At 44.6% G+C, this 22,288-nt stretch overlaps 2 protein-coding genes across 2 annotated transcripts; both read left to right on the forward strand.

Moving 5' to 3' along the window:
• Positions 1-3,909: 3,909 nt before the first annotated feature.
• LOC138131701 (zinc finger protein OZF-like) lies at positions 3,910-6,020 on the forward strand. Its single transcript, XM_069048880.1, has 3 exons — positions 3,910-4,200; positions 4,260-5,821; positions 5,881-6,020. Exon 2 carries the CDS (start codon positions 4,351-4,353, stop codon positions 5,164-5,166), a length of 816 nt encoding a protein of 271 aa, XP_068904981.1. The 5' UTR covers positions 3,910-4,200; positions 4,260-4,350; the 3' UTR covers positions 5,167-5,821; positions 5,881-6,020.
• Positions 6,021-17,155: 11,135 nt separating this feature from the next.
• Positions 17,156-21,631, forward strand: LOC138125717 (zinc finger protein 91-like). Its single transcript, XM_069041172.1, has 6 exons — positions 17,156-17,692; positions 17,756-18,682; positions 18,834-18,952; positions 19,000-19,340; positions 19,384-19,554; positions 19,616-21,631. The coding sequence occupies exons 1-6, from the start codon at positions 17,287-17,289 to the stop codon at positions 20,613-20,615; spliced, it is 2,964 nt and encodes a 987-aa protein (XP_068897273.1). The 5' UTR covers positions 17,156-17,286; the 3' UTR covers positions 20,616-21,631.
• The last annotated feature ends 657 nt before the right edge of the window (positions 21,632-22,288 follow it).

A 22,288-nucleotide genomic window follows, 5' to 3' on the forward strand; every position in this document is an offset into this window, starting at 1 on the left:
GAAACGAGCGCTGAGACGCCACAGCATTAGTCACACCGACGAGCGACCTTTCGAGTGCCATCATTGCGGCTCACGCTTCAAAAGTGACAACAAATTCAGATCGCACTTGAAGCTCCACGAAGACATGGATGTCACGTACACGTGTCAGATCTGTGGGAAAGTTTACAACCACATGGGAAAGCCCGCGTATCTCATGCACGTTCAGCGGCACCATAACAATCCTAGGATTACGTGCAACGTGTGCGGCAAGATCGTAGCGGGACAATGTAAATTCAGTAAGCACATGTTGGGACACGAAATCAAGTATCCGTGTCATGTGTGCGACAAAGTGTTCCACATCAAGAAGAAGTACAAGCGCCATCTTAAGAGGCACAACAGCAAAAGCCCAGAAACTTATTTGTGTAATGTTTGTGGGAAAAGTCTGTCTTCGTCTGGTAGCTTCTCTGACCACAGGAGGATCCATACCGGAGAGAAACCTTTCGAGTGTACGCACTGTGATAAGAAATTCTCGTCTAAGAAGTACTTGACGGTGCATATGAGGGTGCACACGAAGGAGAAACCGATCGAGTGCAAATTGTGTGATAAACGTTTTGCTCAGTACGGGGGGTTGATAGTACACGTGAGATCAGCACACACAGAGAAACCATATGCGTGTAACATTTGTTCCAAGAAGTTTGTGTTTAAGTGTGGTTTGATCAAACACTTAAGTACACATTCTGATTAGAATTGTCAGAGAATTATGCAATAAATTTTGATTTTTATCTGTCGTTTTTTCTTTTATTAGAAAGTTTGTTGACCACACACCAAGTGTCACACGAGGCGCATCTGCCAAGTAGTGAGTGTTTTTAAAAATCTTCGAAGAAATCTGGAAAATTGCACAACAACTATAATGGTAGCGTTCTCGCGTTTTGTTTTAGTTGTGTTAAGAACGTGGAAGTTTTATTTCTAATTTTAAACAAACTGCTAGTTTTTGTTTTCGTTTTTATCGCATTTTTTTAAACGTGCTTCAATTTACAGATTTAGAAAATCCACGCAAGAGTGGCAACTTACCAATCAAAAAAAGCGCAAGGTTTGCCGGGTTTGCGGCGTGAAATTCGAGAGTGAAAATGAATTGAGGAAACATCGCAGAGATGTTCACACGACTAAGGACTATTCTTGCATTATCTGCGGAAAATGCTTCAAAGGGAAAGGAGAGTTGCGATCCCACAGCATTACTCACACCGACGAGCCACCTTTCGAGTGCCACTGCGGTTCACGCATCAAAAGTGACAAGAATTTCAAAGCGCACTTGAAGCTCCACGAAAACACGGACGTCACGTACACGTGTCAGATCTGTGGGAAAGTTTACAACCACATGGGAAAGAAAGCGTATCTTATGCACGTTCAGGGGCACCATAAAAACGAAAGCCAAGAAACTTATTTGTGTAATGTTTGTGGGAAAAGGCTCACTTCCTATGGTAGCTTCTCTGATCATACGAGGATCCACACCGGAGAGAAACCTTTCGAGTGTACACATTGTGATAAGAAATTTTCAGCTAAGAAGTACTTGAGGGTGCATTTGAGGGTGCATACGAAGGAAAAACCTTTCGAGTGCAAATTTTGTAACAAGAGTTTTAGCCAAAATGGCTCGGTAACGATACACATGAGGTCCGTCCACACTGGAGAAAAACCATACGAGTGTAGTATTTGTCAGAAAAAATTTGTTACCAAGACTCTGTTGAAAACTCACATGAGAATACATTCTGATAAAATGTAGTTAGAACGTTTCCTATTAATATTTTGCAATAAAACTGGATTTCTTATGATTTTTTTTTCAATTCTTAGATACGTTCTACTGAAGATTCTTTCAGGTTTTAAATACGGTAGTATTATCTTGTTTTGTTGAAGATGGAAGTACTGTTTTCTTCACTTATATTCGTAGTTTTTGTTTTGATCTTCACGTCGGATCCCGATTTTAAAATATGCTTCAATTTTCAGATTTAGGAAGTGCGCAGAAGAATGGTCACTTACCAGCCAAAGAGAGTGCGCGATTTGCGGCACTTGCGGCGTGAAATTCGAGAGTGAGAATCATCTGAGGAAACATCGCAGAGATGTTCACACGACTAAAGACTATTCTTGCATTATCTGCGGAAAATGCTTTAAAGAGAAACAGGGGTTGCGACGCCACAGCATTAGTCACACCGGCGAACATTTCGAGTGCCATCACTGCGGCTCACACTTCAAATGTGACAAGAATTTCAAATCGCACTTGAAGCTCCACGAAGACAAGGACGTCACGTACACCTGCCAGATCTGTGGGAAAGTTTACAACCACATGGGAAAGCGATCGTATCTTCGGCACGTTCAGCGGCACAGTAACAATCCCAAGATTACGTGCGAGGTGTGCGGGAAAATCGTATCGGGACAATATAAATTCAATAAGCACATGTTGGAACACGAAAGCAAGTATTCCTGTCATCTGTGCGACAAAGTGTTCCACATCAAGAGGAAGTACAAGCGCCATCTCAAGAGGCACAACGAAAGCCGAGAAACTTATTTGTGTAATGTTTGTGGGAAAAGTTTGTCTTCATCTGGTAGCTTCTCTGATCACATGAGGATGCACAGTGGAGAGAAGCCTTTCGAGTGTACACATTGTGATAAGAAATTTTCGGCCAAGAAGTACTTGACGATGCATTTGAGGGTGCATACGAAGGAGAAACCTTTCGAGTGCAAATTTTGTAACAAGAGTTTTACCCAATATGGCTCGTTAACGATACACATGAAGTCCGTCCACACCGGAGAAAAACCATACGAGTGTAGTATTTGTCAGAAAAGATTTGTTACCAAGACTCTGTTGAAAACTCACATGAAATCACATTCTGATAAAATGTAGTTAGAACGTTTCCTATTAATGTTTTGCAATAAAGCTGGATTTCTTTTGGATGTTTTTTTTCAATTCATAGATACGTTCTACTGAAGTTTTTTTCAGGTTTTAAAGATCTTGTTTTGTTGGAGATGGAAGTACTGTTTTCTTCACTTACATTGGTAGTTTTTGTTTTGATCTTCACGTCGGATCCCGATTTTAAAATATGCTTCAATTTTCAGATTTAGAGAGTGCGCAGAAGAATGGCAACTTACCAGCCAAAGAAAGTGCGCGATTTGTGGCGTGAAATTCGAGAGCCTCTATCTCCTCAAGAAACATCGCAGGGATCTTCACACCACTAAAGACTATTCTTGCATTATCTGCGGAAAATGCTTCAAGGAGAAGGCGCAGTTGGAACGGCACAGCATTTCTCATACCGACGAACGACCTTTCGAATGCCACCAGTGCGGTTCACGCTTCAAACACAAAGCCGTTTTCAAAGCGCACTTGAAGCTTCACAAAGACAAGGATGTCACGTACACCTGCCAGATCTGTGGAAAAGTTTACGACAATTTGGGAAAGTCCGCGTATGCCAAGCACATTCGCCGACATAACCAACCTAGAATTACGTGCAACGTGTGTGGAAAAATCTTAGTGGGACAATTAAGTTTTAACCGGCACATTGATGCACATAACGGCGAAAGGTCAGGGGTTTATTTGTGTAATGTTTGCGGAAAAAGTTTGTGTTCGCTTCGTAGTTACGAGGAGCATATGAGGATACACAGTGGAGAGAAGCCTTTCGAGTGTACACATTGTGATAAGAAATTTTCGACTAAGAGGAACTTGACTTTGCATTTGAGGGTGCATACGAAGGAAAAACCTTTCCAGTGCAAAATTTGTAACAAGAGTTTTAGCCAATCTGGCTCGTTAACGGTGCACATGAGGTTCATCCACACCGGAGATAAACCCTACGAGTGTAATATTTGTCATAAAAAATTTGTTACCAAGACTCTGTTGAAGATTCACATGAAAGTACATTCGAAGTTATTGTAATTAGATTGTTCCATACTAATTTTTTGGTTGTGTCAAAGTTTTGCAATAAAACTGGATTTTCCTGTCGCCTTGTTCTTTAAAATTTATAAGAAAACAGATCAAGGATGACTTTATACCTGAAAGTGTTTCAGTTTCTTATATTTTTCAGCTCTTTTGAAGTTAACCCAGCATTCAGTCAAAACACTGATTCTTGGTGTACTTTTACAGTGAACGAAAGTTTTAATATTTTTTTACAAGTTTTAGGTAGTTTTAGTTGTGTTAAGAGATCTGAAGCTGGAGGTTTCGCTCTTTCTAACTTTAAACTGGTAGTTTATGTTTGAATCTTCCCCTCTATTTTGTTTTTAAAATCTGCTTCAATTTCCAGATTTAGCGAGAATGCAGAAGATCAGCAGACACAAACGAAAAAACCTAGCGATCGAATCAGTTGCCGCAGCTGCAACCTGAAATTCGAAACAATGAATCTCTTACGGAAGCACCGCCTGGACGTGCATCAGAGCGAAGATTACGCTTGTATCGTGTGCGGCAAGCGCTTCAGAGAAAATTGGAAGTTGAGACTTCACAGTATTTGCCACAGCGAAGAGCGACCGTTCGAGTGTAGTCACTGCGGTTCGCGTTTCAAAAACGAGAACAACTTCAAAACTCACATGAAGTTTCACCAAAACACAGAAGTCAAGTACACTTGTCAGTATTGCGGTAAAGTTTACAACCATCTGGGGAAGCACGCGTTTCTCAGTCACGTGCGCAAACACAACGAACCTAGGATTAGTTGTGACGTGTGCGGAAAAGTCTCAGTGGGGCGGGCGGCCTTCAACAGGCACAAGTTGCAACACGACCAACCGGCGGAGTTTCCGTGTTACATGTGCGATAAGGTGTACAAGACGAAGAAGGATTACAAGCGTCACGTGGACTTGCACAACGGTGAAACTCCGGAAACTCACTTGTGCAATTTTTGTGGAAAAACTTTGACGTCGGCCACGAGTTTGACGGACCATTTGAGGATTCACACCGGAGAGAAACCGTTCGAATGTACTCACTGTGATAAGAAGTTTTCGGCCAGAAAGTATTTGACGGTGCATTTGAGGGTTCACACGAAAGAGAAACCCATCGAGTGTAAATTTTGTAACAAGAGCTTTAGTCGACATGGATCGTTGACGATACATGTCAGGTCGGTTCACACCAAAGATAAGCCCTACGGGTGTGAAATTTGCCCCAAGAGATACATTACTAAAACTCTCCTAAAGACACATTTAAAATCCCACACTAGGAGTTAAAATAAAGGTGTATTTTTTGTGTCTCAGATGTTTTTAATAAAATGTTTTTTGTAGTTGTTTTTATGTATTTGGTCACCATTAACGTTTCACTTTCAGGTTTTGCCCAAGAAAATTCATTCAGAGCGAGCCGTATGTGATAATGTAACCACTTTTTTTTCTTTTTCTTTAGGTATGTTAAAAAAAATCGATCTAATTATTTTCCCTACCAAACGCAAATCAGTGCATGCTGTTTATTCCAACCACCATATTGAGGTCTGTGTTAAAATATTTTTAATTTGCAGATTTATTAAGGTTCGGAAAATTATTCCCCAAAGAAACAACAATCGAAATATTTTTAGGATTTGTAACGTGTTGCATCGTTTCAGGGAAGTGCTTCAAGAACACTTGAGAAGTGGAAGTTCACAGTAACTCTTACTTGAATCGCATTGTAGTAGAGTTTGATTTTTTTTTTGACAAATTGTTGCAATAAAATCGAATATTGTGTATCGTTGTTTTCTTTCGTAAACATCGAAACATTTTACCTTTTACCTAAGCCTGTTTCAGCTTCGTAAAATCATTTCACGTTTGAACAACTTCGATGGTAGCCTCGCCGCGGTGTGTTCTAGTCGTGTTAGGAGTCCTGAAGCTGGAATTTGCCGTTTCTAAATTTAAACTGGTAGTTTTTGTTTCGATCTTTACCTTTGCCCTGTTTTTAAACTACGCTTCACTTTCCAGATTCGGCGAGAATCCAGAAGACCAAATTGCGCAAACGAAAAACTCCAGCGATCGAATTTCTTGCCGCATCTGCAACGTGAAATTCGAAACTTCGAAACTTTTACGGAAGCATCGCCTTGACGTGCACCAGAGCGAAGATTACCCTTGCATCGTGTGCGGCAAGCGCTTCAAAGAAAACTGGAAGTTGAGACTGCACAGCATTTCGCACACGGAAGGGCGACCTTTCGAGTGCGATCTGTGCGACTCGCGTTTCAAAAATCAGTACAGTCTCAACACGCACCGGAAAATTCACGAGAACACCGAAATCACGTACAGTTGTCACATTTGCGGAAAAACTTATAACCATCTTGGGAAACAAGCGTTTGCGATGCACGTGCGCAAGCACAACGACCCTAGAATCACGTGTGACGTTTGCGGTAAGGTGGTAGTGGGACAGTCGACTTTCAACAGACATAAACTGCAACACGAAGAGAATTATCAGCCGCCGGAGTTCCAGTGTTACATGTGTGACAAAGTCTACAACAACAAGAGAGAGTACAACCGTCATATTGACAGGCACAATGGGAAAACGCACTTGTGCAACTTTTGCGGCAAGTCTTTAACTTCTGCAAGTAGTTTGAGAAATCATTTGAGGATTCATACTGGTGAGAAGCCGTTCGAGTGTACTCACTGCGAGAAGAAGTTTTCGTCCAGAAATTCTCTGACGGTGCACTTGAGGGTCCACACCAAGGAAAAACCTATTTTGTGCAAGTTTTGTGACAAAGGGTTTACCCAGTATGGGTCTTTGACAATACACATTAGAGCTGTGCACACAGGAGACAAGCGGTACGGTTGCGAGATTTGTTCCAAAAGATTTGTCACCAAAACACTTCTAAAAACACATTTAAAAGTACATTGTGACAAAAACTAAGATTGTGACGTTGCAATCCTGTCGGTTTTAATATATTGATTTTTTCATCTTGGGCCTTTTTTTTTCCACACCACCATAATTTGGAAATACAAGACAAGTTAAGCTCTTGGATGTGATGTTTGTCTTGTGTTTGCCTCGAGTTTTTCAACCACAATTTTTGTGTGTTGTATCTCACGAATCACTTTATTTAATTTTGTGTATTGGATATGAAGAACATGATTGTGGATGACGAAAATTTTATTTTGAAAAATTTAAAGATTTTGCTGTGGTCTCAGGTAACCCCACCCAACTAGTATACTAGCAACTGTTTGTATTAGACCTTCTATTTTTATCAGCCTTGTCAAACCCTCCCTGACTTTGAACTTTTGCAGGTCTTTTGAAGACTGTGTTAAAATTGAAGAAACCGAATTATTCTCGTCGTCTGAAAGTGTTGCCAAGGTGTACAGATCGGGCATGAACATGTGCAAGAAGTGCTTTCTGGTCTTCCCAACTTACAACTTGTTACGGCAGCATCGTCGTCGAGCGCACAGATCGAGAGATTTCACTTGTGACACTTGCGGCAAACGTTTCAGAGAGAAATACGAACTGAAGAATCACGTACAGTCGCACACTGTGGGTCGGACTTATCCGTGCGACATCTGCGGCAAATTTTTCAAAACAGCGGACTGCGTCAGAAGCCATAAGCGCATTCACGAAGGATTCAAAAGGCCCAAAAAGGCGAAAGACGAAACCGCGTCGATCCTACCGTGCAAGATGTGTCAGAGCGTCTTCACGTCGAGGGTCGGTTTGAAGACTCACGTGACGGTGGTTCACGAAGGTAAACGCCACCTGTGCGACATCTGCGGTACCTCGTTGACGTCCGCTTTCACCCTGGCCAGTCACATGAGAATACACACGGGCGAGAGGCCCTTCGCTTGCAGCTTCTGCGAGAAGAAATTCGTCATGAAGCAGAGCTTGAAAGTCCATCTGCGAGTCCACACGAAGGAGAAGCCGTACAGTTGTGCCATCTGCAAAAAAGAATACAGGACGAATAGCGCCCTCTGTGGGCACAGAAGAGCGGTGCACAAAGGGGAGAGACCGTACGCTTGCAGTGTTTGCTCGAAGCGGTTTTTCCGAAATTCGCACCTCCACGAACACCTCAAGACTCACTAAAGCAACTTTGTATACGATGAAACCGAGCAATAAAATATTTTTCAAAAGATGGCGTCTTTTAGTTGTTTATTTCAGATCGACACTTGATGGACAGTAGTTTAGTTTTTAGCCTTCCACTTCGCTGTGTTTAACATGATGGTGTGTTCCAGGTGCGATCTGGACCTTGTTAAAATAGAAGAAACGACGAAGAAACTGAGCGACTTTGCTGCGATGCAGAAATACAAGCACAAGTGCAGCAAGTGTCAGATGACTTTTACGACTGAAAGCATGTTGCGTCAACACAGACGAAAAGTGCATCGAGCAAATCGCTTTCGGTGCGATCTGTGCGGCAAACTCTTCGCCGAGAGATACCAACTGTCGTACCACAGAGAGATCCACGGCAAAGAAAACCTGTACAAGTGCGACCTTTGCGAAAGGAGCTACAATTCGCACGCGAGTCTTTCCCACCACAAGTGGAGGATTCACAAAGTCGGGCCCGGCAATGATCTGGTGTGCCCCGATTGCGGCAAAGTTTACAAATCTTCGTCCAGGACGAGGTACAAGGCTCACCTGAAGCAACATTCCTACGCGGGGTTTATTTGTGAAGTTTGCAACAAGAGTTTCATAGAGGAGAGATTGTTGAACGACCACAAGAAAGTACACATCGAGGTCAGAGAACCCTACTCGTGCGCGTCGTGCGACAAGAAGTTTGTAACATCTGGAGGATTGAAACAACACAGAATAACCATTCACGAAGGGAAGCGCTACTTGTGCGACGTCTGCAAGCGCGAGTTTAACTCGGTGGTGGGCATGAGGTACCACAAGAAAATCAAACATCGGGAGAGTTTGCAAGTGACCGAAGAACAATGCAAATCTCGATATTTGTGCGAGACTTGCGGTAAAGAATTGAGCTCGATTACGAGTCTGAGAGACCACATCAAGACTCACACCGGAGAAAAACCGTTCTCTTGCAGTTACTGCAAGAAGAGGTTCTCCAAAAGGGAGGGTTTGAAAATACACTTTCGAGTTCACACCAAAGAAAAACCGCACACATGCGAGATTTGCGGCAAGAAGTACACGCAGAGGAGTCCTCTGATGCTCCACATGAAAACCGCACACGGTGGAGAAAAATCTCACTCTTGCAGCATCTGCGCGAAGAGTTTCTTCACCAGGAGTCTACTGAATGTGCACTTCAAAGCGCATTCCCACAAGTCGGTGTAAACAAGTCTGTAGTGGTTGTCGACAAAAGTAATAAACGATTTCCAGTTGTTTCTTGTCTTTTATTTAAATGTATTTTTGTTTTGAGATGTATGCACTTACGTCCAAATCAATTTTCACCTAACAATGTGCATTTTTCCAGATTCGCGGTCGAGACTCAACGTCTTCATCAGTGCAGAAAATGCAAACAAGCTTTTGTTTCGAAAGAACTGTTAAATCGCCACCGTCACACAACTCACAGGCAGAAAGATCGTTTCCCTTGTCAGTTTTGTCCGAAGACTTACGCCGATAACTTCAGCCTGAAAGTCCACGTCACGGTTCACTCCGAAGAGAAGTCGTACAAGTGTCAATCTTGCGACAATAGTTTCAAGTCCTACCGGAGTTTCTTGCGTCACAAGAAAACTCACTCTCCGTACATAATTCCCAGCTTGTTGATCTGTCCCGATTGCGGCAAGTCGTACAAAGAGATCTCGAGAACAGCCTACTATGCCCACCGCAAGCAACACACATCGGCAAAGGCGACTTGCGACGTCTGCCACAAAGCTGTCGCTCACTCGTTTCTAGACGCACACAAGAGAACGCAACACGGCAACCGCAGACCTACATACCCTTGCGATTCTTGCGACAAAGTTTTTATAATACGGAAAAGCTTGGCGACGCACGTCGAGTCGGTGCATCAAGGCCAGCACCATGTGTGCGACGTCTGTGGCTACTCTTTCAACTCTATGGCAAACTTGAGGGTCCACAAAAAGACCAAACATGACGCCGATTATGAAAAACCGAAGGTCTCGTGCGAATTGTGTGACAAAGTGTTTTCCTCATGGTCTGGTCGTAAGTATCACGTGGAGAACGTGCACAACGGTAAGCGCTTCGTGTGTGAGACGTGCGGGAAGGTCTTCACGTCTGCGTGTGGTCTGAAGAATCACATAAAGGTTCACACTGGAGAGAAACCGTTTGCTTGTGATTATTGCGACAAGAAATTCGCGAACAGTCAAGTGCGGAAGGAGCACTTGAAGGTGCACACGAAGGAGCAACCGCACGCGTGTAAACTTTGCGACAAGAAGTATTCGCAAAGGACGCCGCTGGTGCATCACATGAGGACGGCACACGGCGGGGACAAGCCTTAATTTTGTGCGGTCTGCACTGCTTAATGCTCGTTTGAAATGTCACAACGACTCGTCTGCAGTTGATAAAATGCTTTTAAGATAATTAAGATAATTGACGCGTTAAGTAAGAAGCTTCTCGTAGTATTTTAGTAACCAGATTTGTGTGAAAGGTTTTGTTAACAAATCGCATGCCAGATAACTTGAATAAATTTTTTAAGAAGTAATGTATTGCTTCCGCTCGCTACCCGCCCTTTCTCCCTTGCAAATTCGAGAAATGTACAACTGCTTCACCTGTTTTTAATCGTGAACGTATTTGCAGGATTGCTTTCAAAATAGAAGAAGGCGACGTTAAATTTCAAGGTAGCGAGCCGAATGTGCACCAATGCAGAAAGTGCTCCGAAGAATTCCCCACAATGACTCTCCTTCGAATGCACCGCCGACTCCACCTCCAGAAACGCTTCGCTTGCGACGTTTGTGGCAAAGTTTACAGATACCGATACGAGCTGAAAAACCACGCGGACATCCACTCCGAAGTAAAGAAGTTCGCGTGTGTAGTGTGCAACGAAAGGTTTAAGACTTCCAGCCTCCTCAGCGCCCACAAGAGGAGCCACGTCGCCAAAAAACGCATCTGCCCGACGTGCGGCAAGACCTACAGTTACAAAGCCTTACAGGCGTACCTCCACCACTGTCAGCAACACTTCGGTAAGAAGTTTGCTTGCGAAGTGTGCAATAAACTGTTGTCGAACGCGAAGAGCCTCGAAACTCACAAGATAACGCAACACGACAGTACTTACAAACCGCAACAGTTCGCTTGCGAGATGTGCGACAGCGTGTTGAGCTCGCACAAGACTTTGAGAGGTCACGTGGAGAAGGTGCACCAGGGGAAGAGACATCTGTGCGAGATATGCGGAAAAGCTGTCACCACCTTGGAGAGTTTGAGGAATCACATGAAGACTCACACCGGGGAGAAGCCGTTCGGGTGTAGTCACTGCGGAAGGAGATTCATCAAGAAACAGATCTTGGATGTGCATTTGAGGGTGCACACCAAGGAGAAGCCGCACGCGTGCCAGGTTTGCGGCAAGAAGTACTCGCAGAGGAGCGCGCTGGTGGTGCACGTGAAAAGTGCTCACGGCACCGAGAGGTCGTACGCTTGTCCGGTGTGTCCGAAGCGTTTTGTGGCGAATTCGTTGCTCAATTCGCATCTAAAATCTCACATCAAGGCAGCTTGAATAAATGTTTTTATCGAAAAGTGTTTTTCTTTTATCGTTGCGTGCTAGGAGGAAAGTTTGTTTTTTATAGAAATTAAATGAGACGATAACAGACTCGACTCTTCAAGACTTTTCAAATTTTCTCTTTTGAAGACCGCCCTGATAAAATTGCGTTGTTATTTTTGTACTCTTTATGTAATAAAAATATGTTCTTGTCAACTCCCTTATTTTATCGCCTTTCAAACGAATTTGGCAATTTTTTAATACATTTAATTGACATTGTCGGTATAGTTTCAGGTGGATTCAACAAGCGGTCGATGGAGGAACTTCAGAAAAAAATACAGACACTCTAAATTTGTCGTTAATAATGACACTAGACGACAAAAATTCCCTCTCAGACGACGACATTTCCACTTTTCGGACCTGCGTAATAGAGCGTCGAAGATGCAAAGTTTTAGTCAACTATAAAAACGGCTACATCGAGGAAAGCCTCGTTTGTCGTTATTGTGAGGAACTGTTCGATATCACTTCGGAAAAAGCCTACCTCAGCCACGTACGCAAGCACGAAAAAAGACACCAGTTGTTCATCTGCACCCACTGCCAAAAAACCTTCCGACAAGCGAAAAACTTGAAAGAGCACATCCAGAAACACCACGACGACAACGCCCACGCCCCCATGTTTCCGTGCCAACTGTGCGACAAGAAGTTCGCTTCGAAGAGCGGCCTCTACGGCCACAACGAAAACGTCCACAAGGGCACCCTCTCCTTGTGCGAATTTTGCGGCAAGAGCTTCGCCTGCCCGTCGAACTTGTTGGGGCACATCAGGACGCAACACCTCGACAAATCCATAAATCTGTCCTGCGAGCTGTGCGAGAAGGTTTTCTCGTCGAAGGGCGGTCTGAGGACGCACGTGAGGGTGTTCCACGAAGGAAAGCGTCACTTGTGCGACACTTGCGGCAAAGATCTCGCATCGTCGTCGAGTCTGCGGGTCCACTTGAGGACGCACACCGGAGAAAGACCCTTCGTTTGTAAATACTGCAAGAAGAGGTGCATCAGCAAGATGGCGTTGAGGATGCACGAGAGGGTCCACACCAAGGAGAAACCGCACGTTTGCGAGTTCTGCGGCAACAGATATTCGCAAAGAAGTCCCTTGAAGATGCACCTGGTGGCGGTGCACAGTGGAGGAGAGAGGCCCTTCGGTTGTTCCGTTTGTTCCAAGCGCTTCGTCAGCAAGTCTCTGCTCAACACCCACATGAAAACTCACGAGAAAACTGTATGATTGTGTTTTAATAAATGAATGATTCCGAGTGTCGTGTTTTATTGGTGTTCGGTGTGGGAAGGTTTGGTTGACAGTAGTAACAGTGTTGTTTGCAGGTCGGTCCCACCGGTAGAAGAAACATCTGAATGTGTGGTCAGATCAAGTGAAGACACTTCGAGTTGCACCAAGACTTTACTCGAAGCTCTTCTGTTGAGACCACGCGAAGAAAAAACTGTCGAACAGAAGATCTTACACTGCGCGTTTTGCAATAAGAGCTACCAAAGCAAGCGAGCTTTGCGGAGACACATCCAAACCATTCACGAAGAAAGATATTACTTGTGCGAAGCGTGCGGTAAGCGGTTTAGCGAAGAGTCGACGCACAAAAGTTGTAAATACTCGGACAATTCGCGGTGCAAGATTTGCAACAAACTCATGGCCAATCCGACTTCTTTGAGAGTACACATGAGGACCCAGCACCAAGCTCGGCGGTTTTTGTGCGAAACGTGCGGTAAACTATTTCCGGAACTGAGACGAATGCGTCATCACATGAGGATTCACACCGGAGAGAAACCGTACTCTTGCGAGGAGTGCGGCAAGAAGTTCAGGTTTCGAACAGCCGTGACGTCGCACATGACGGTACACACGAAGCAAAGACGGTTCGTGTGCGAGCTTTGCGACAAGAATTACGCGCAGAGGATGGGCTTGATGATGCACGTACTGGCGGTGCACAGCGAAGAGCGACCTTTCGCTTGCAACATCTGTCCGTGGCGGTTCATATCGAAGGGGCGGTTGAAAGACCATCTCAAGGTTCACGCCAGAAAGGCTGTCTAGTTTCGTTCTTTATGTACTCGTTTTGGCAATAAACACTTGTCCCAACTTTGTTTTGTTTTATTTCTTGGAGTGATCCAAATCTGGTTTACCAACGGTGCCGACCAACATTTGCTTGGTCTGTCGCAGTTTGGTAAACCGATCCAGGTGAGTTCAAGTAATATTGTCACTCTCCTGCGACGCCCTTTTCACCCGTACTAAGTATTTTCTTTTCAGGTGCAGAAACACTCTGAAAGGGGTCCGTTTGAAGAAGCAGCGCGCTCCGCCTGAAACTTGCAACATTTGCGACAAACCGTTTAAAAACAGTGACGCTTTGAAACGCCACCTCCAAACCTCGCATTCCATCAACCCCCGGATTTTTTCGTGCGAGACTTGCGGCAAGCAGTTTCGCAAGAAGCAGTTACTGGGGTACCACGAAGCCCGCCACATAAAGAACTTCAAAGTGAAGTGCGATCAGTGCGACAAGGGTTTCTACACGATGGTCGAGTTCAAGAATCATTACGCGGCGCGCCACAAGGGAGTCAGATACGTTTGCAATCACTGCGACAAGTCGTTTTTGGACAAGCATTGCTTCAGACGCCACCTTCTCACGCACGAGAGCGGTTACGTGAAGCAGGAGTACAAGTGTGCGGAGTGCGACAGGGTGTACATGACGAAAGGGGGGTTGAACGTGCACAAGAAGATGCACCAGAATATAACGTACATGTGCGACATCTGCGGCAAGTCAGTGACGTCGAAGACGAGTCTGAATCATCACATGATGCTTCACAGCGGTGAGAAACCGTTCGTGTGCGAGACCTGCGGCAAGTGCTTCAACAAGAAGATGTTGCTACGGATACACGAGAGGATACACACGAAGGTGAAACCGTACAGTTGTGTACACTGCGACAAGAAGTTTTCACAGAGGAGTACTTTGACCGTTCACATCCGCTCCCACACAGGAGAGAGACCGTACGCGTGCTGGATCTGTCAGAAGGATTTTGTCACCAAGACTTTGCTAAAAGCGCACGCGAAAACTCATGGGACAGCTCTGATGAACATCTGAACGAGATCAAAGAAAGCAATAAATTTTTTTTACAACTGCACTCGTTTGATTTTCTTGTAGTCGTAACGTCTTTTTGTGTTCAGTCGAACACCAACGAAGTGTTTGGATTCAATCGTCTATCTAGGTTTTGTCGACAAATCGTCAAAGTAGTTTTGTCTGAAAGAATGAAACTTGCGAGGACAAGCGGCCCCATAAATGCGATATTGTTCTATGGGTTTTGTAGCGAGTAGTTAGCGGAAATACCACAAATAAAATCATGTTTCGAATATGCGCATTTCTTTCTGTATTTTTTTTGTTCGACAGTTTAATCTCTTACATGATTTTCTTTTGTAGGAATGTTCAATTGTGGATTTGTGATCTTCGTGGATGGGGAATACCGATCAAATTGCGTCTCGGGGAGAACCAACAAGTCCCCAAGGAAAAACCGTCGGTGTCTGATAAGCCTGATGAAAAACTTAAGACGAACTTGCCCACGAAAGTAGCCGCAGCCGCTGGTGAATCACCGAAACCTTACTCTTGTAAGATTTGCAAGAAGGGCTTCAAGTTGAAATCGAACTTGGAGAAACACGGCTCGATGCACAAAGAGCGCAGATTCAAGTGTTCAATGTGCTCGATGACTTCCCCTTACAAATCGACGATCGAGAAACACGTGGCCGCCGTTCACGACGGAATTCGCTTCTTTTGCAAGCATTGCAACAAACTGTTCAAGCAGCATTACTACTTCAGGGATCACATGAAGACGCACGAACCCGGCTACGTCGACACCTCTTACAAATGCGACTTTTGCCCAAAATCGTTCAAGACAAAGCACATTTTGAAGAGACATGTGAAAATGCACAACGCCGAGAGAGACTTTTTCGTTTGTGACGTCTGCGGAAAGAAGTTTACGGAACGCGGATATTTCAAAACGCACATGAGAGTGCACACCGGGGAGAAGCCGTACGTGTGCGATTTCTGCGGCAAGGGATTCACCCTGACGAAGTACCTCAAGACTCACGTGCGGGTGCATACTAAAGAAAAACCGTACAGTTGTGACGTTTGCAAGAAGAGTTTCACCCAAAAAGGGAGTTTGACCATTCACAAGAGGTACCACACAGGGGAGCGGCCCTACACGTGTCGTGTTTGTGCCAAAGGATTTGTGTCCAAGACGTTTTTGAACCAGCACAACTGCAAAGGTCCAAAATAATTTGTTCTTTCCAAAATAAATGTTTCTTACGAGATTCGAGTGTTTTTTTTATTTTCGACAAGTTACAACAGGACTGTTCGTTCGTATTTGCCTGTCAGTGGTTCACACACTCACGGATCTCGTCTGTTTCAGGTTAGATCCTTTGCAAATTGACGATCCTCAGCTGGGCGTCCGGATCTGCTGTCCTGCATGTCCCAAGACCTTCACCACCAAACAAAAATACTGGAGCCACAGAAAAACTCATAAAGGCAACACCGTTCAGTGCACTTTGTGTCCAAAGTCGTTCCATTCGAAATCTTATCTGAAAATTCATTTGGGAACGGTCCACGAAAAACTGCGCAACTTCTCTTGCACGTTGTGCACTTACGCCGCTGGCACGAAGTCGTGTCTCCAGTCTCACATGATCAGGAGCCACACCAAAGACTACCCCTACAGATGTGACCTTTGCAATATGGGGTATCTCTTTAAGGACAAACTCGATCAGCATCGCCGAGCCAAGCACGAGGGCAAGCGTTTTATTTGCGAGATCTGCAAGAAAATATATAGAGACGAGGTGTACTTCAACCAACACATGCAAAGACACGATCCCAATCACATCCGGAAGGTGTACACTTGCAAGGTGTGTCTCAAGGTGATGCACTGGCACACGCAGTTCAAGAATCACATGAAGACACACGACAGAGCGGCCGATCGACACATTTGCGACATCTGCGGGAAAGCTTTGGCTAGTCAGGATGGGCTCAGGAAGCACATGATCAGACATGCCAACAAGAGGAATTCCATTTGTGACACTTGCGGCAAGGCTTTCATCGACAATGTGACCCTGGTGCAGCACATTCGCGTTCACACCAAAGAAAAACCTTACAAGTGTAGTTTCTGCGAGAAGTGTTTCACTCAGAGAAGCAGTCTGAACATACACGTGCGCCTCCACACCGGAGAAAAACCGTACAAGTGTAAAATTTGCTCCAGGGAGTTTATTTCGAAGACTTTATTGAACAGCCACAAGTGTATCGCTACCTCTTGAACGTTTTGGATATTTTTTGTAATCTCTTTTTTAAACAAACGAATAAAATCCAACAAAAAATGTGTTTTCAAAAATGTTTTGTTTCACAGATGATGTTACTAATAATTGGAAATTACTAAAAGATTTTTTTTTCAGAGTGAGTGTGTAGTACTGAAAAATGGATACCTCGAGTTTCAGTGTGCGGTAACTGTTCCGCGACTTTCAAGGATTCGCAACAGTTGGAGCTTCACCAAAAAAGTATTCACCCTATGGAGTCCGGTTCGACGGATCTAATGTGAGTCTGGTAGTTGTGTTGCACAAAGAGCGCAGATTCAAGTGTTTAATGTGCTCGTTGACTTCCCCTTACAAATCGACAATCGAGAAACACGTGGCGGCTGTTCACGACGGAATTCGCTTCTTTTGCAAGCATTGCATCAAACTGTTCAAGCAGCATTACTACTTCAGGGATCACATGAAGACGCACGAACTCGGCTATGTCGACACCTCTTACAAATGCGACTTTTGCTCAAAATCGTTCAAGACAAAGCACATTTTGAAGAGGCATGTGAAAATGCACAACGCCGAGAGAGACTTTTTCGTTTGCGACGTGTGCGGAAAGAAGTTTACGGAACGCGGATATTTCAAAACACACATGAGAACACCGGGGAGAAGCCGTACGTGTGTGATTTCTGCGACAAGGGATTCACGCTGACGAAGTACCTCAAGACTCACGTGCGTGTGCATACTAAAGAAAAACCGTACAGTTGTGACGTTTGCAAGAAGAGTTTCACCCAAGAAGGGAGTTTGACCATACACAAGAGGGACTACACAGGGGAGCGGCCCTACACGTGTCGTGTTTGTGCCAAAGGATTTGTGTCCAAGACGTTTTTGAACCAGCACAACTGCAAAGGTCCAAAATAATTTGTTCTTTTCAAAATAAATGTTTCTTACGAGATTCGAGTGTTTTTTTATTTTCGACAAGTTACAACAGGACTGTCAGTGGTTCACACTCTCACGGATCTCGTCTGTTTCAGGTTAGATCCTTTGCAAATTGACGATCCTCAGCTGGGCGACCGGATCTGCAGTCCTGCATGTCCCAAGACCTTCACCACGAAACAGAAATACTGGAGCCACAGAAAAATTCACAAAGGCAACACCGTTCAGTGCACTTTGTGTCCAAAGTCGTTCTATTCGAAATCTCATCTGAAAATTCATTTGGGGACGGTCCACGAAAAACTGCGCAACTTCTCTTGCACGTTGTGCACTTACGCCGCTGGCACGAAGTCGTGTCTTCAGTCTCACGTGATCAGGAGGCACACTAAAGACTACCGCTACAGATGTGACTTTTGCAATATGGGGTATCAATTCAAGGCCAATCTCGATCAACATCACCGAGCCAAGCACGAGGGCAAGTGCTTTATTTGCGAGATCTGCAAGAAAATATATAGAGACGAGGTGTACTTCAACCAACACATGCAAAGACACGATCCCAATCATATCCGGAAGGTGTACACGTGCAAGGTGTGTCTCAAGGTGATGCACTGGCACACGCAGTTCAAGGATCACATGAAGACACACGACAGAGCGGCCGATCGACACATTTGCGACATCTGCGGGAAAGCTTTGGTTAGTAAGGCTGGGCTTAGGAAGCACATGAACAGACACGCCAACAAGAGGAATTCCGTTTGTGACACTTGCGGCAAGGCTTTCATCGACAATGTGACCCTGAGGCAGCACATTCGCGTTCACACCAAAGAAAAACCTTACAAGTGCAGTTTCTGTGAGAAGTGTTTCACTCAGAGAAGCAGTCTGAACATACACGTGCGCCTCCACACCGGAGAAAAACCGTACAAGTGTAAAATTTGCTCCAGGGAGTTTATTTCGAAGAATTTGTTGAACAGCCACAAGTGTATCGCTACCTCTTGAACATTTTGGATATTTTTTGTAATCTCTTTTTTAAACAAACGAATAAAATCCAACAAGAAATGTTTTTTTTTTAATGTTTTATTTCACAGATGATGTTACTAATAACTGGAAATTACTAAAAGATTTTTTTTCAGTGACGTGTGTAGTACTGAATAATGGATACCTCGAGTTCCAGTGCGGTAACTGTTCCGCGACTTTCAAGGATTCGCAACAGTTGAGCTTCACCAAAAAAGTATTCACCCTGTGGAGTCCGGTTCGACGGATCTAATGTGAGTCTGGTGGTTGTGTTGCATGGTGCAGTGTTCAATGTGCTCGTTGACTTCCCCTTATAAATCGACGATCGAGAAACACGTGGCGGCCGTTCACGACGGAATTCGCTTCTTTTGCAAGCATTGCAACAAACTGTTCAAGCAGCATTACTACTTCAGGGATTACATGAAGACGCACGAACTCGGCTATGTCGACACCTCTTACAAATGCGACTTTTGCCCAAAATCGTTCAAGACAAGGCACATTTTGAAGAAGCATGTGAAAATGCACAACGCCGAGAGAGACTTTTTCGTTTGCGACGTGCGCGGAAAGAAGTTTACGGAACGCGGATATTTCAAAACGCACATGAGAGTGCACACCGGGGAGAAGCCGTACGTGTGTGATTTCTGCGACAAGGGATTCACGCTGACGAAGTACCTACCTCACGACTCACGTGCGGGTGCATACTAAAGAAAAACCGTACAATTGTGACGTTTGCAAGAAGAGTTTCACCCAAAAAGGGGGTTTGACCATACACAAGAGGTACCACACAGGGGAGCGGCCCTACACGTGTCGCGTTTGTGCCGAAGGATTTGTGTCCAAGACGTTTTTGAACCAGCACAACTGCAAAGGTCAAAAATAATTTGTTCTTTCCAAAATAAATGTTTCTTACGAGATTCGGGTGTTTTTTTAATTTTCGACAAGTTACAACAGGACTGTTCGTTCGTATTTGCCTGTCAGTGGTTCACACACTCACGGATCTCGTCTGTTTCAGGTTAGATCCTTTGCAAATTGACGATCCTCAGCTGGGCTACCGGATCTGCAGTCCTGCATGTCCCAAGACCTTCACCACGAAACAGAAATACTGGGACCACGGAAAAATTCACAAAGGCAACACCGTTCAGTGCACTTTGTGTCCAAAGTCGTTCCATTCGAAATCTCATCTGAAAATTCATTTGGGGACGGTCCACGAAAAACTGCGCAACTTCTCTTGCACGTTGTGCACTTACGCCGCTGGCACGAAGTCGTGTCTCCAGTCTCATGTGATCAGGAGGCACACTAAAGACTACCGCTACAGATGTGACCTTTGCAATATGGGGTATCAATTCAAGGCCAATCTCGATCAACATCGCCGAGCCAAGCACGAGGGCAAGTGCTTTATTTGCGAGATCTGCAAGAAAATATACAGAGACGAGGTGTACTTCAACCAACACATGCAAAGACACGATCCCAGTCACATCCGGAAGGTGTACACGTGCAAGGTGTGTTTCAAGGTGATGCACTGGCACACGCCGTTCAAGAATCACATGAAGACACACGACAGAGCGGCCGATCGACACATTTGCGACATCTGCGGGAAAGCTTTGGTTAGTAAGGCTGGGCTTAGGAAGCACATGAACAGACACGCCAACCAGAGGAATTCCGTTTGTGACACTTGCGGCAAGGCTTTCATCGACAATGTGACCCTGAGGCAGCACATTCGCGTTCACACCAAAGAAAAACCTTACAAGTGCAGTTTCTGCGAGAAATGTTTCACTCAGAAAAGCAGTCTGAACATACACGTGCGCCTCCACACCGGAGAAAAACCGTACAAGTGTAAAATTTGCTCCAGGGAGTTTATTTCGAAGAATTTGTTGAACAGCCACAAGTGTATCGCTACCTCTTGAACATTTTGGATATTTTTTGTAATCTCTTTTTTAAACAAACGAATAAAATCCAACAAAAAATGTTTTTTTAAAAATGTTTTGTTTCACAGATGATGTTACTAATAATTGGAAATTACTAAAAGATTTTTTTTTAGAGTGACGTGTGTAGTACTGAAAAATGGATACCTACCTCGAGTTCCAGTGCGGTAACTGTTCCGCGATTTTCAAGGATTCGCAACAGTTGAACTTCACCAAAAAAGTATTGACCCTGTGGAGTCCGGTTCGACGGATCTAATGTGAGTCTGGTGGTTGTGTTGCACAAAGAGCGCAGATTCAAGTGTTCAATGTGCTCGTTGACTTTCTCTTACAAATCGACGATCGAGAAACACGGGGCCGCCGTTCACGACGGAATTAGCTTCTTTTGCAAGCCTTGCAACAAACTGTTCAAGCAGCATTACTACTTCAGGGATCACATGAAGACGCACGAACCCGGCTATGTCGACACCTCTTACAAATGCGACTTTTGCCTAAAATCGTTCAAGACAAAGCACTTTTTGAAGAGGCATGTGAAAATGCACAACGCCGAGAGAGACTTTTTCGTTTGCGACGTGCGCGGAAAGAAGTTTACGGAACGCGGATATTTCAAAACGCACATGAGAGTGCACACCGGGGAGAAGCCGTACGTGTGTGATTTCTGCGACAAGGGATTCACGCTGACGAAGTACCTACCTTAAGACTCACGTGCGGATGCATACTAAAGAAAAACCCTACAGTTGTGACGTTTGCAAGAACAGTTTCACCCAAGAAGGGAGTTTGACCATTCACAAGAGGTACCACACAGGGGAGCGGCCGTACACGTGTCGTGCTTGTGCTAAAGGATTTGTGTCCAAGACGTTTTTGAACCAGCACAACTGCAAAGGTCCAAAATAATTTGTTCTTTTCAAAATAAATGTTTCTTACGAGATTCGAATGTTTTTTTATTTTCGACAAGTTACAACAGGACTGTCAGTGGTTCACACTCTCACGGATCTCGTCTGTTTCAGGTTAGATCCTTTGCAAATTGACGATCCTCAGCTGGGCGTCCGGATCTGCTGTCCTACATGTCCCAAGACCTTCACCACGAAACAGAAATACTGGAGCCATAGAAAAACTCACAACACCGCTCAGTGCACTTTGTGTCCAAAGTCGTTCCATTCGAAATATTATCTGAAAATTCATTTGGGGACGGTCCACGAAAAACTGCGCAACTTCTCTTGCACGTTGTGCACTTACGCCGCTGGCACGAAGTCGTGTCTTCAGTCTCACGTGATCAGGAGCCACACCAAAGACTACCGCTACAGATGTGACCTTTGCAATATGGGGTATCAATTAAAGGACAAACTCGATCAACATCGCCGAGCCAAGCACGAGGGCAAGTGCTTTATTTGCGAGATCTGCAAGAAAATATACAGAGACGAGATGTACTTCAACCAACACATGCAAAGGCACGATCCCAATTACATTCGGAAGGTTTACACGTGCAAGGTGTGTCGCAAGGTGATGCACTGGCACACGCCGTTCAGGGATCACATGAAGACACACGACAGAGCGGCCGATCGACACATTTGCGACATCTGCGGGAAAGTTTTGGCCAGTAAGGGTGGGCTTAGGAAGCACATGATCAGACACGCCAACAAAAGGAATTCCGTTTGTGA

Source organism: Tenebrio molitor, chromosome 1 (genome assembly GCF_963966145.1).
Source record: "Tenebrio molitor chromosome 1, icTenMoli1.1, whole genome shotgun sequence".
Classification (NCBI taxonomy): Eukaryota; Metazoa; Arthropoda; class Insecta; order Coleoptera; family Tenebrionidae; genus Tenebrio; species Tenebrio molitor.

What these genes read in the sequence shown, in the direction of transcription:
- LOC138131701 (XM_069048880.1), top strand. Translation starts at nt 4,351, where the DNA reads ATGAATCTCTTACGGAAGCACCGCCTGGACGTGCATCAGAGCGAAGAT.
- LOC138125717 (XM_069041172.1), top strand. Translation starts at nt 17,287, where the DNA reads ATGCGACTTTTGCTCAAAATCGTTCAAGACAAAGCACATTTTGAAGAG. An exon ending in GTGCACACCGGGGAGAAGCC is followed by an intron (nt 19,341 to 19,383) that starts GTACGTGTGTGA and finishes ACGCTGACGAAG; the next exon opens with TACCTACCTCACGACTCACG. An exon ending in GAAGGATTTGTGTCCAAGAC is followed by an intron (nt 19,555 to 19,615) that starts GTTTTTGAACCA and finishes AAAATAAATGTT; the next exon opens with TCTTACGAGATTCGGGTGTT.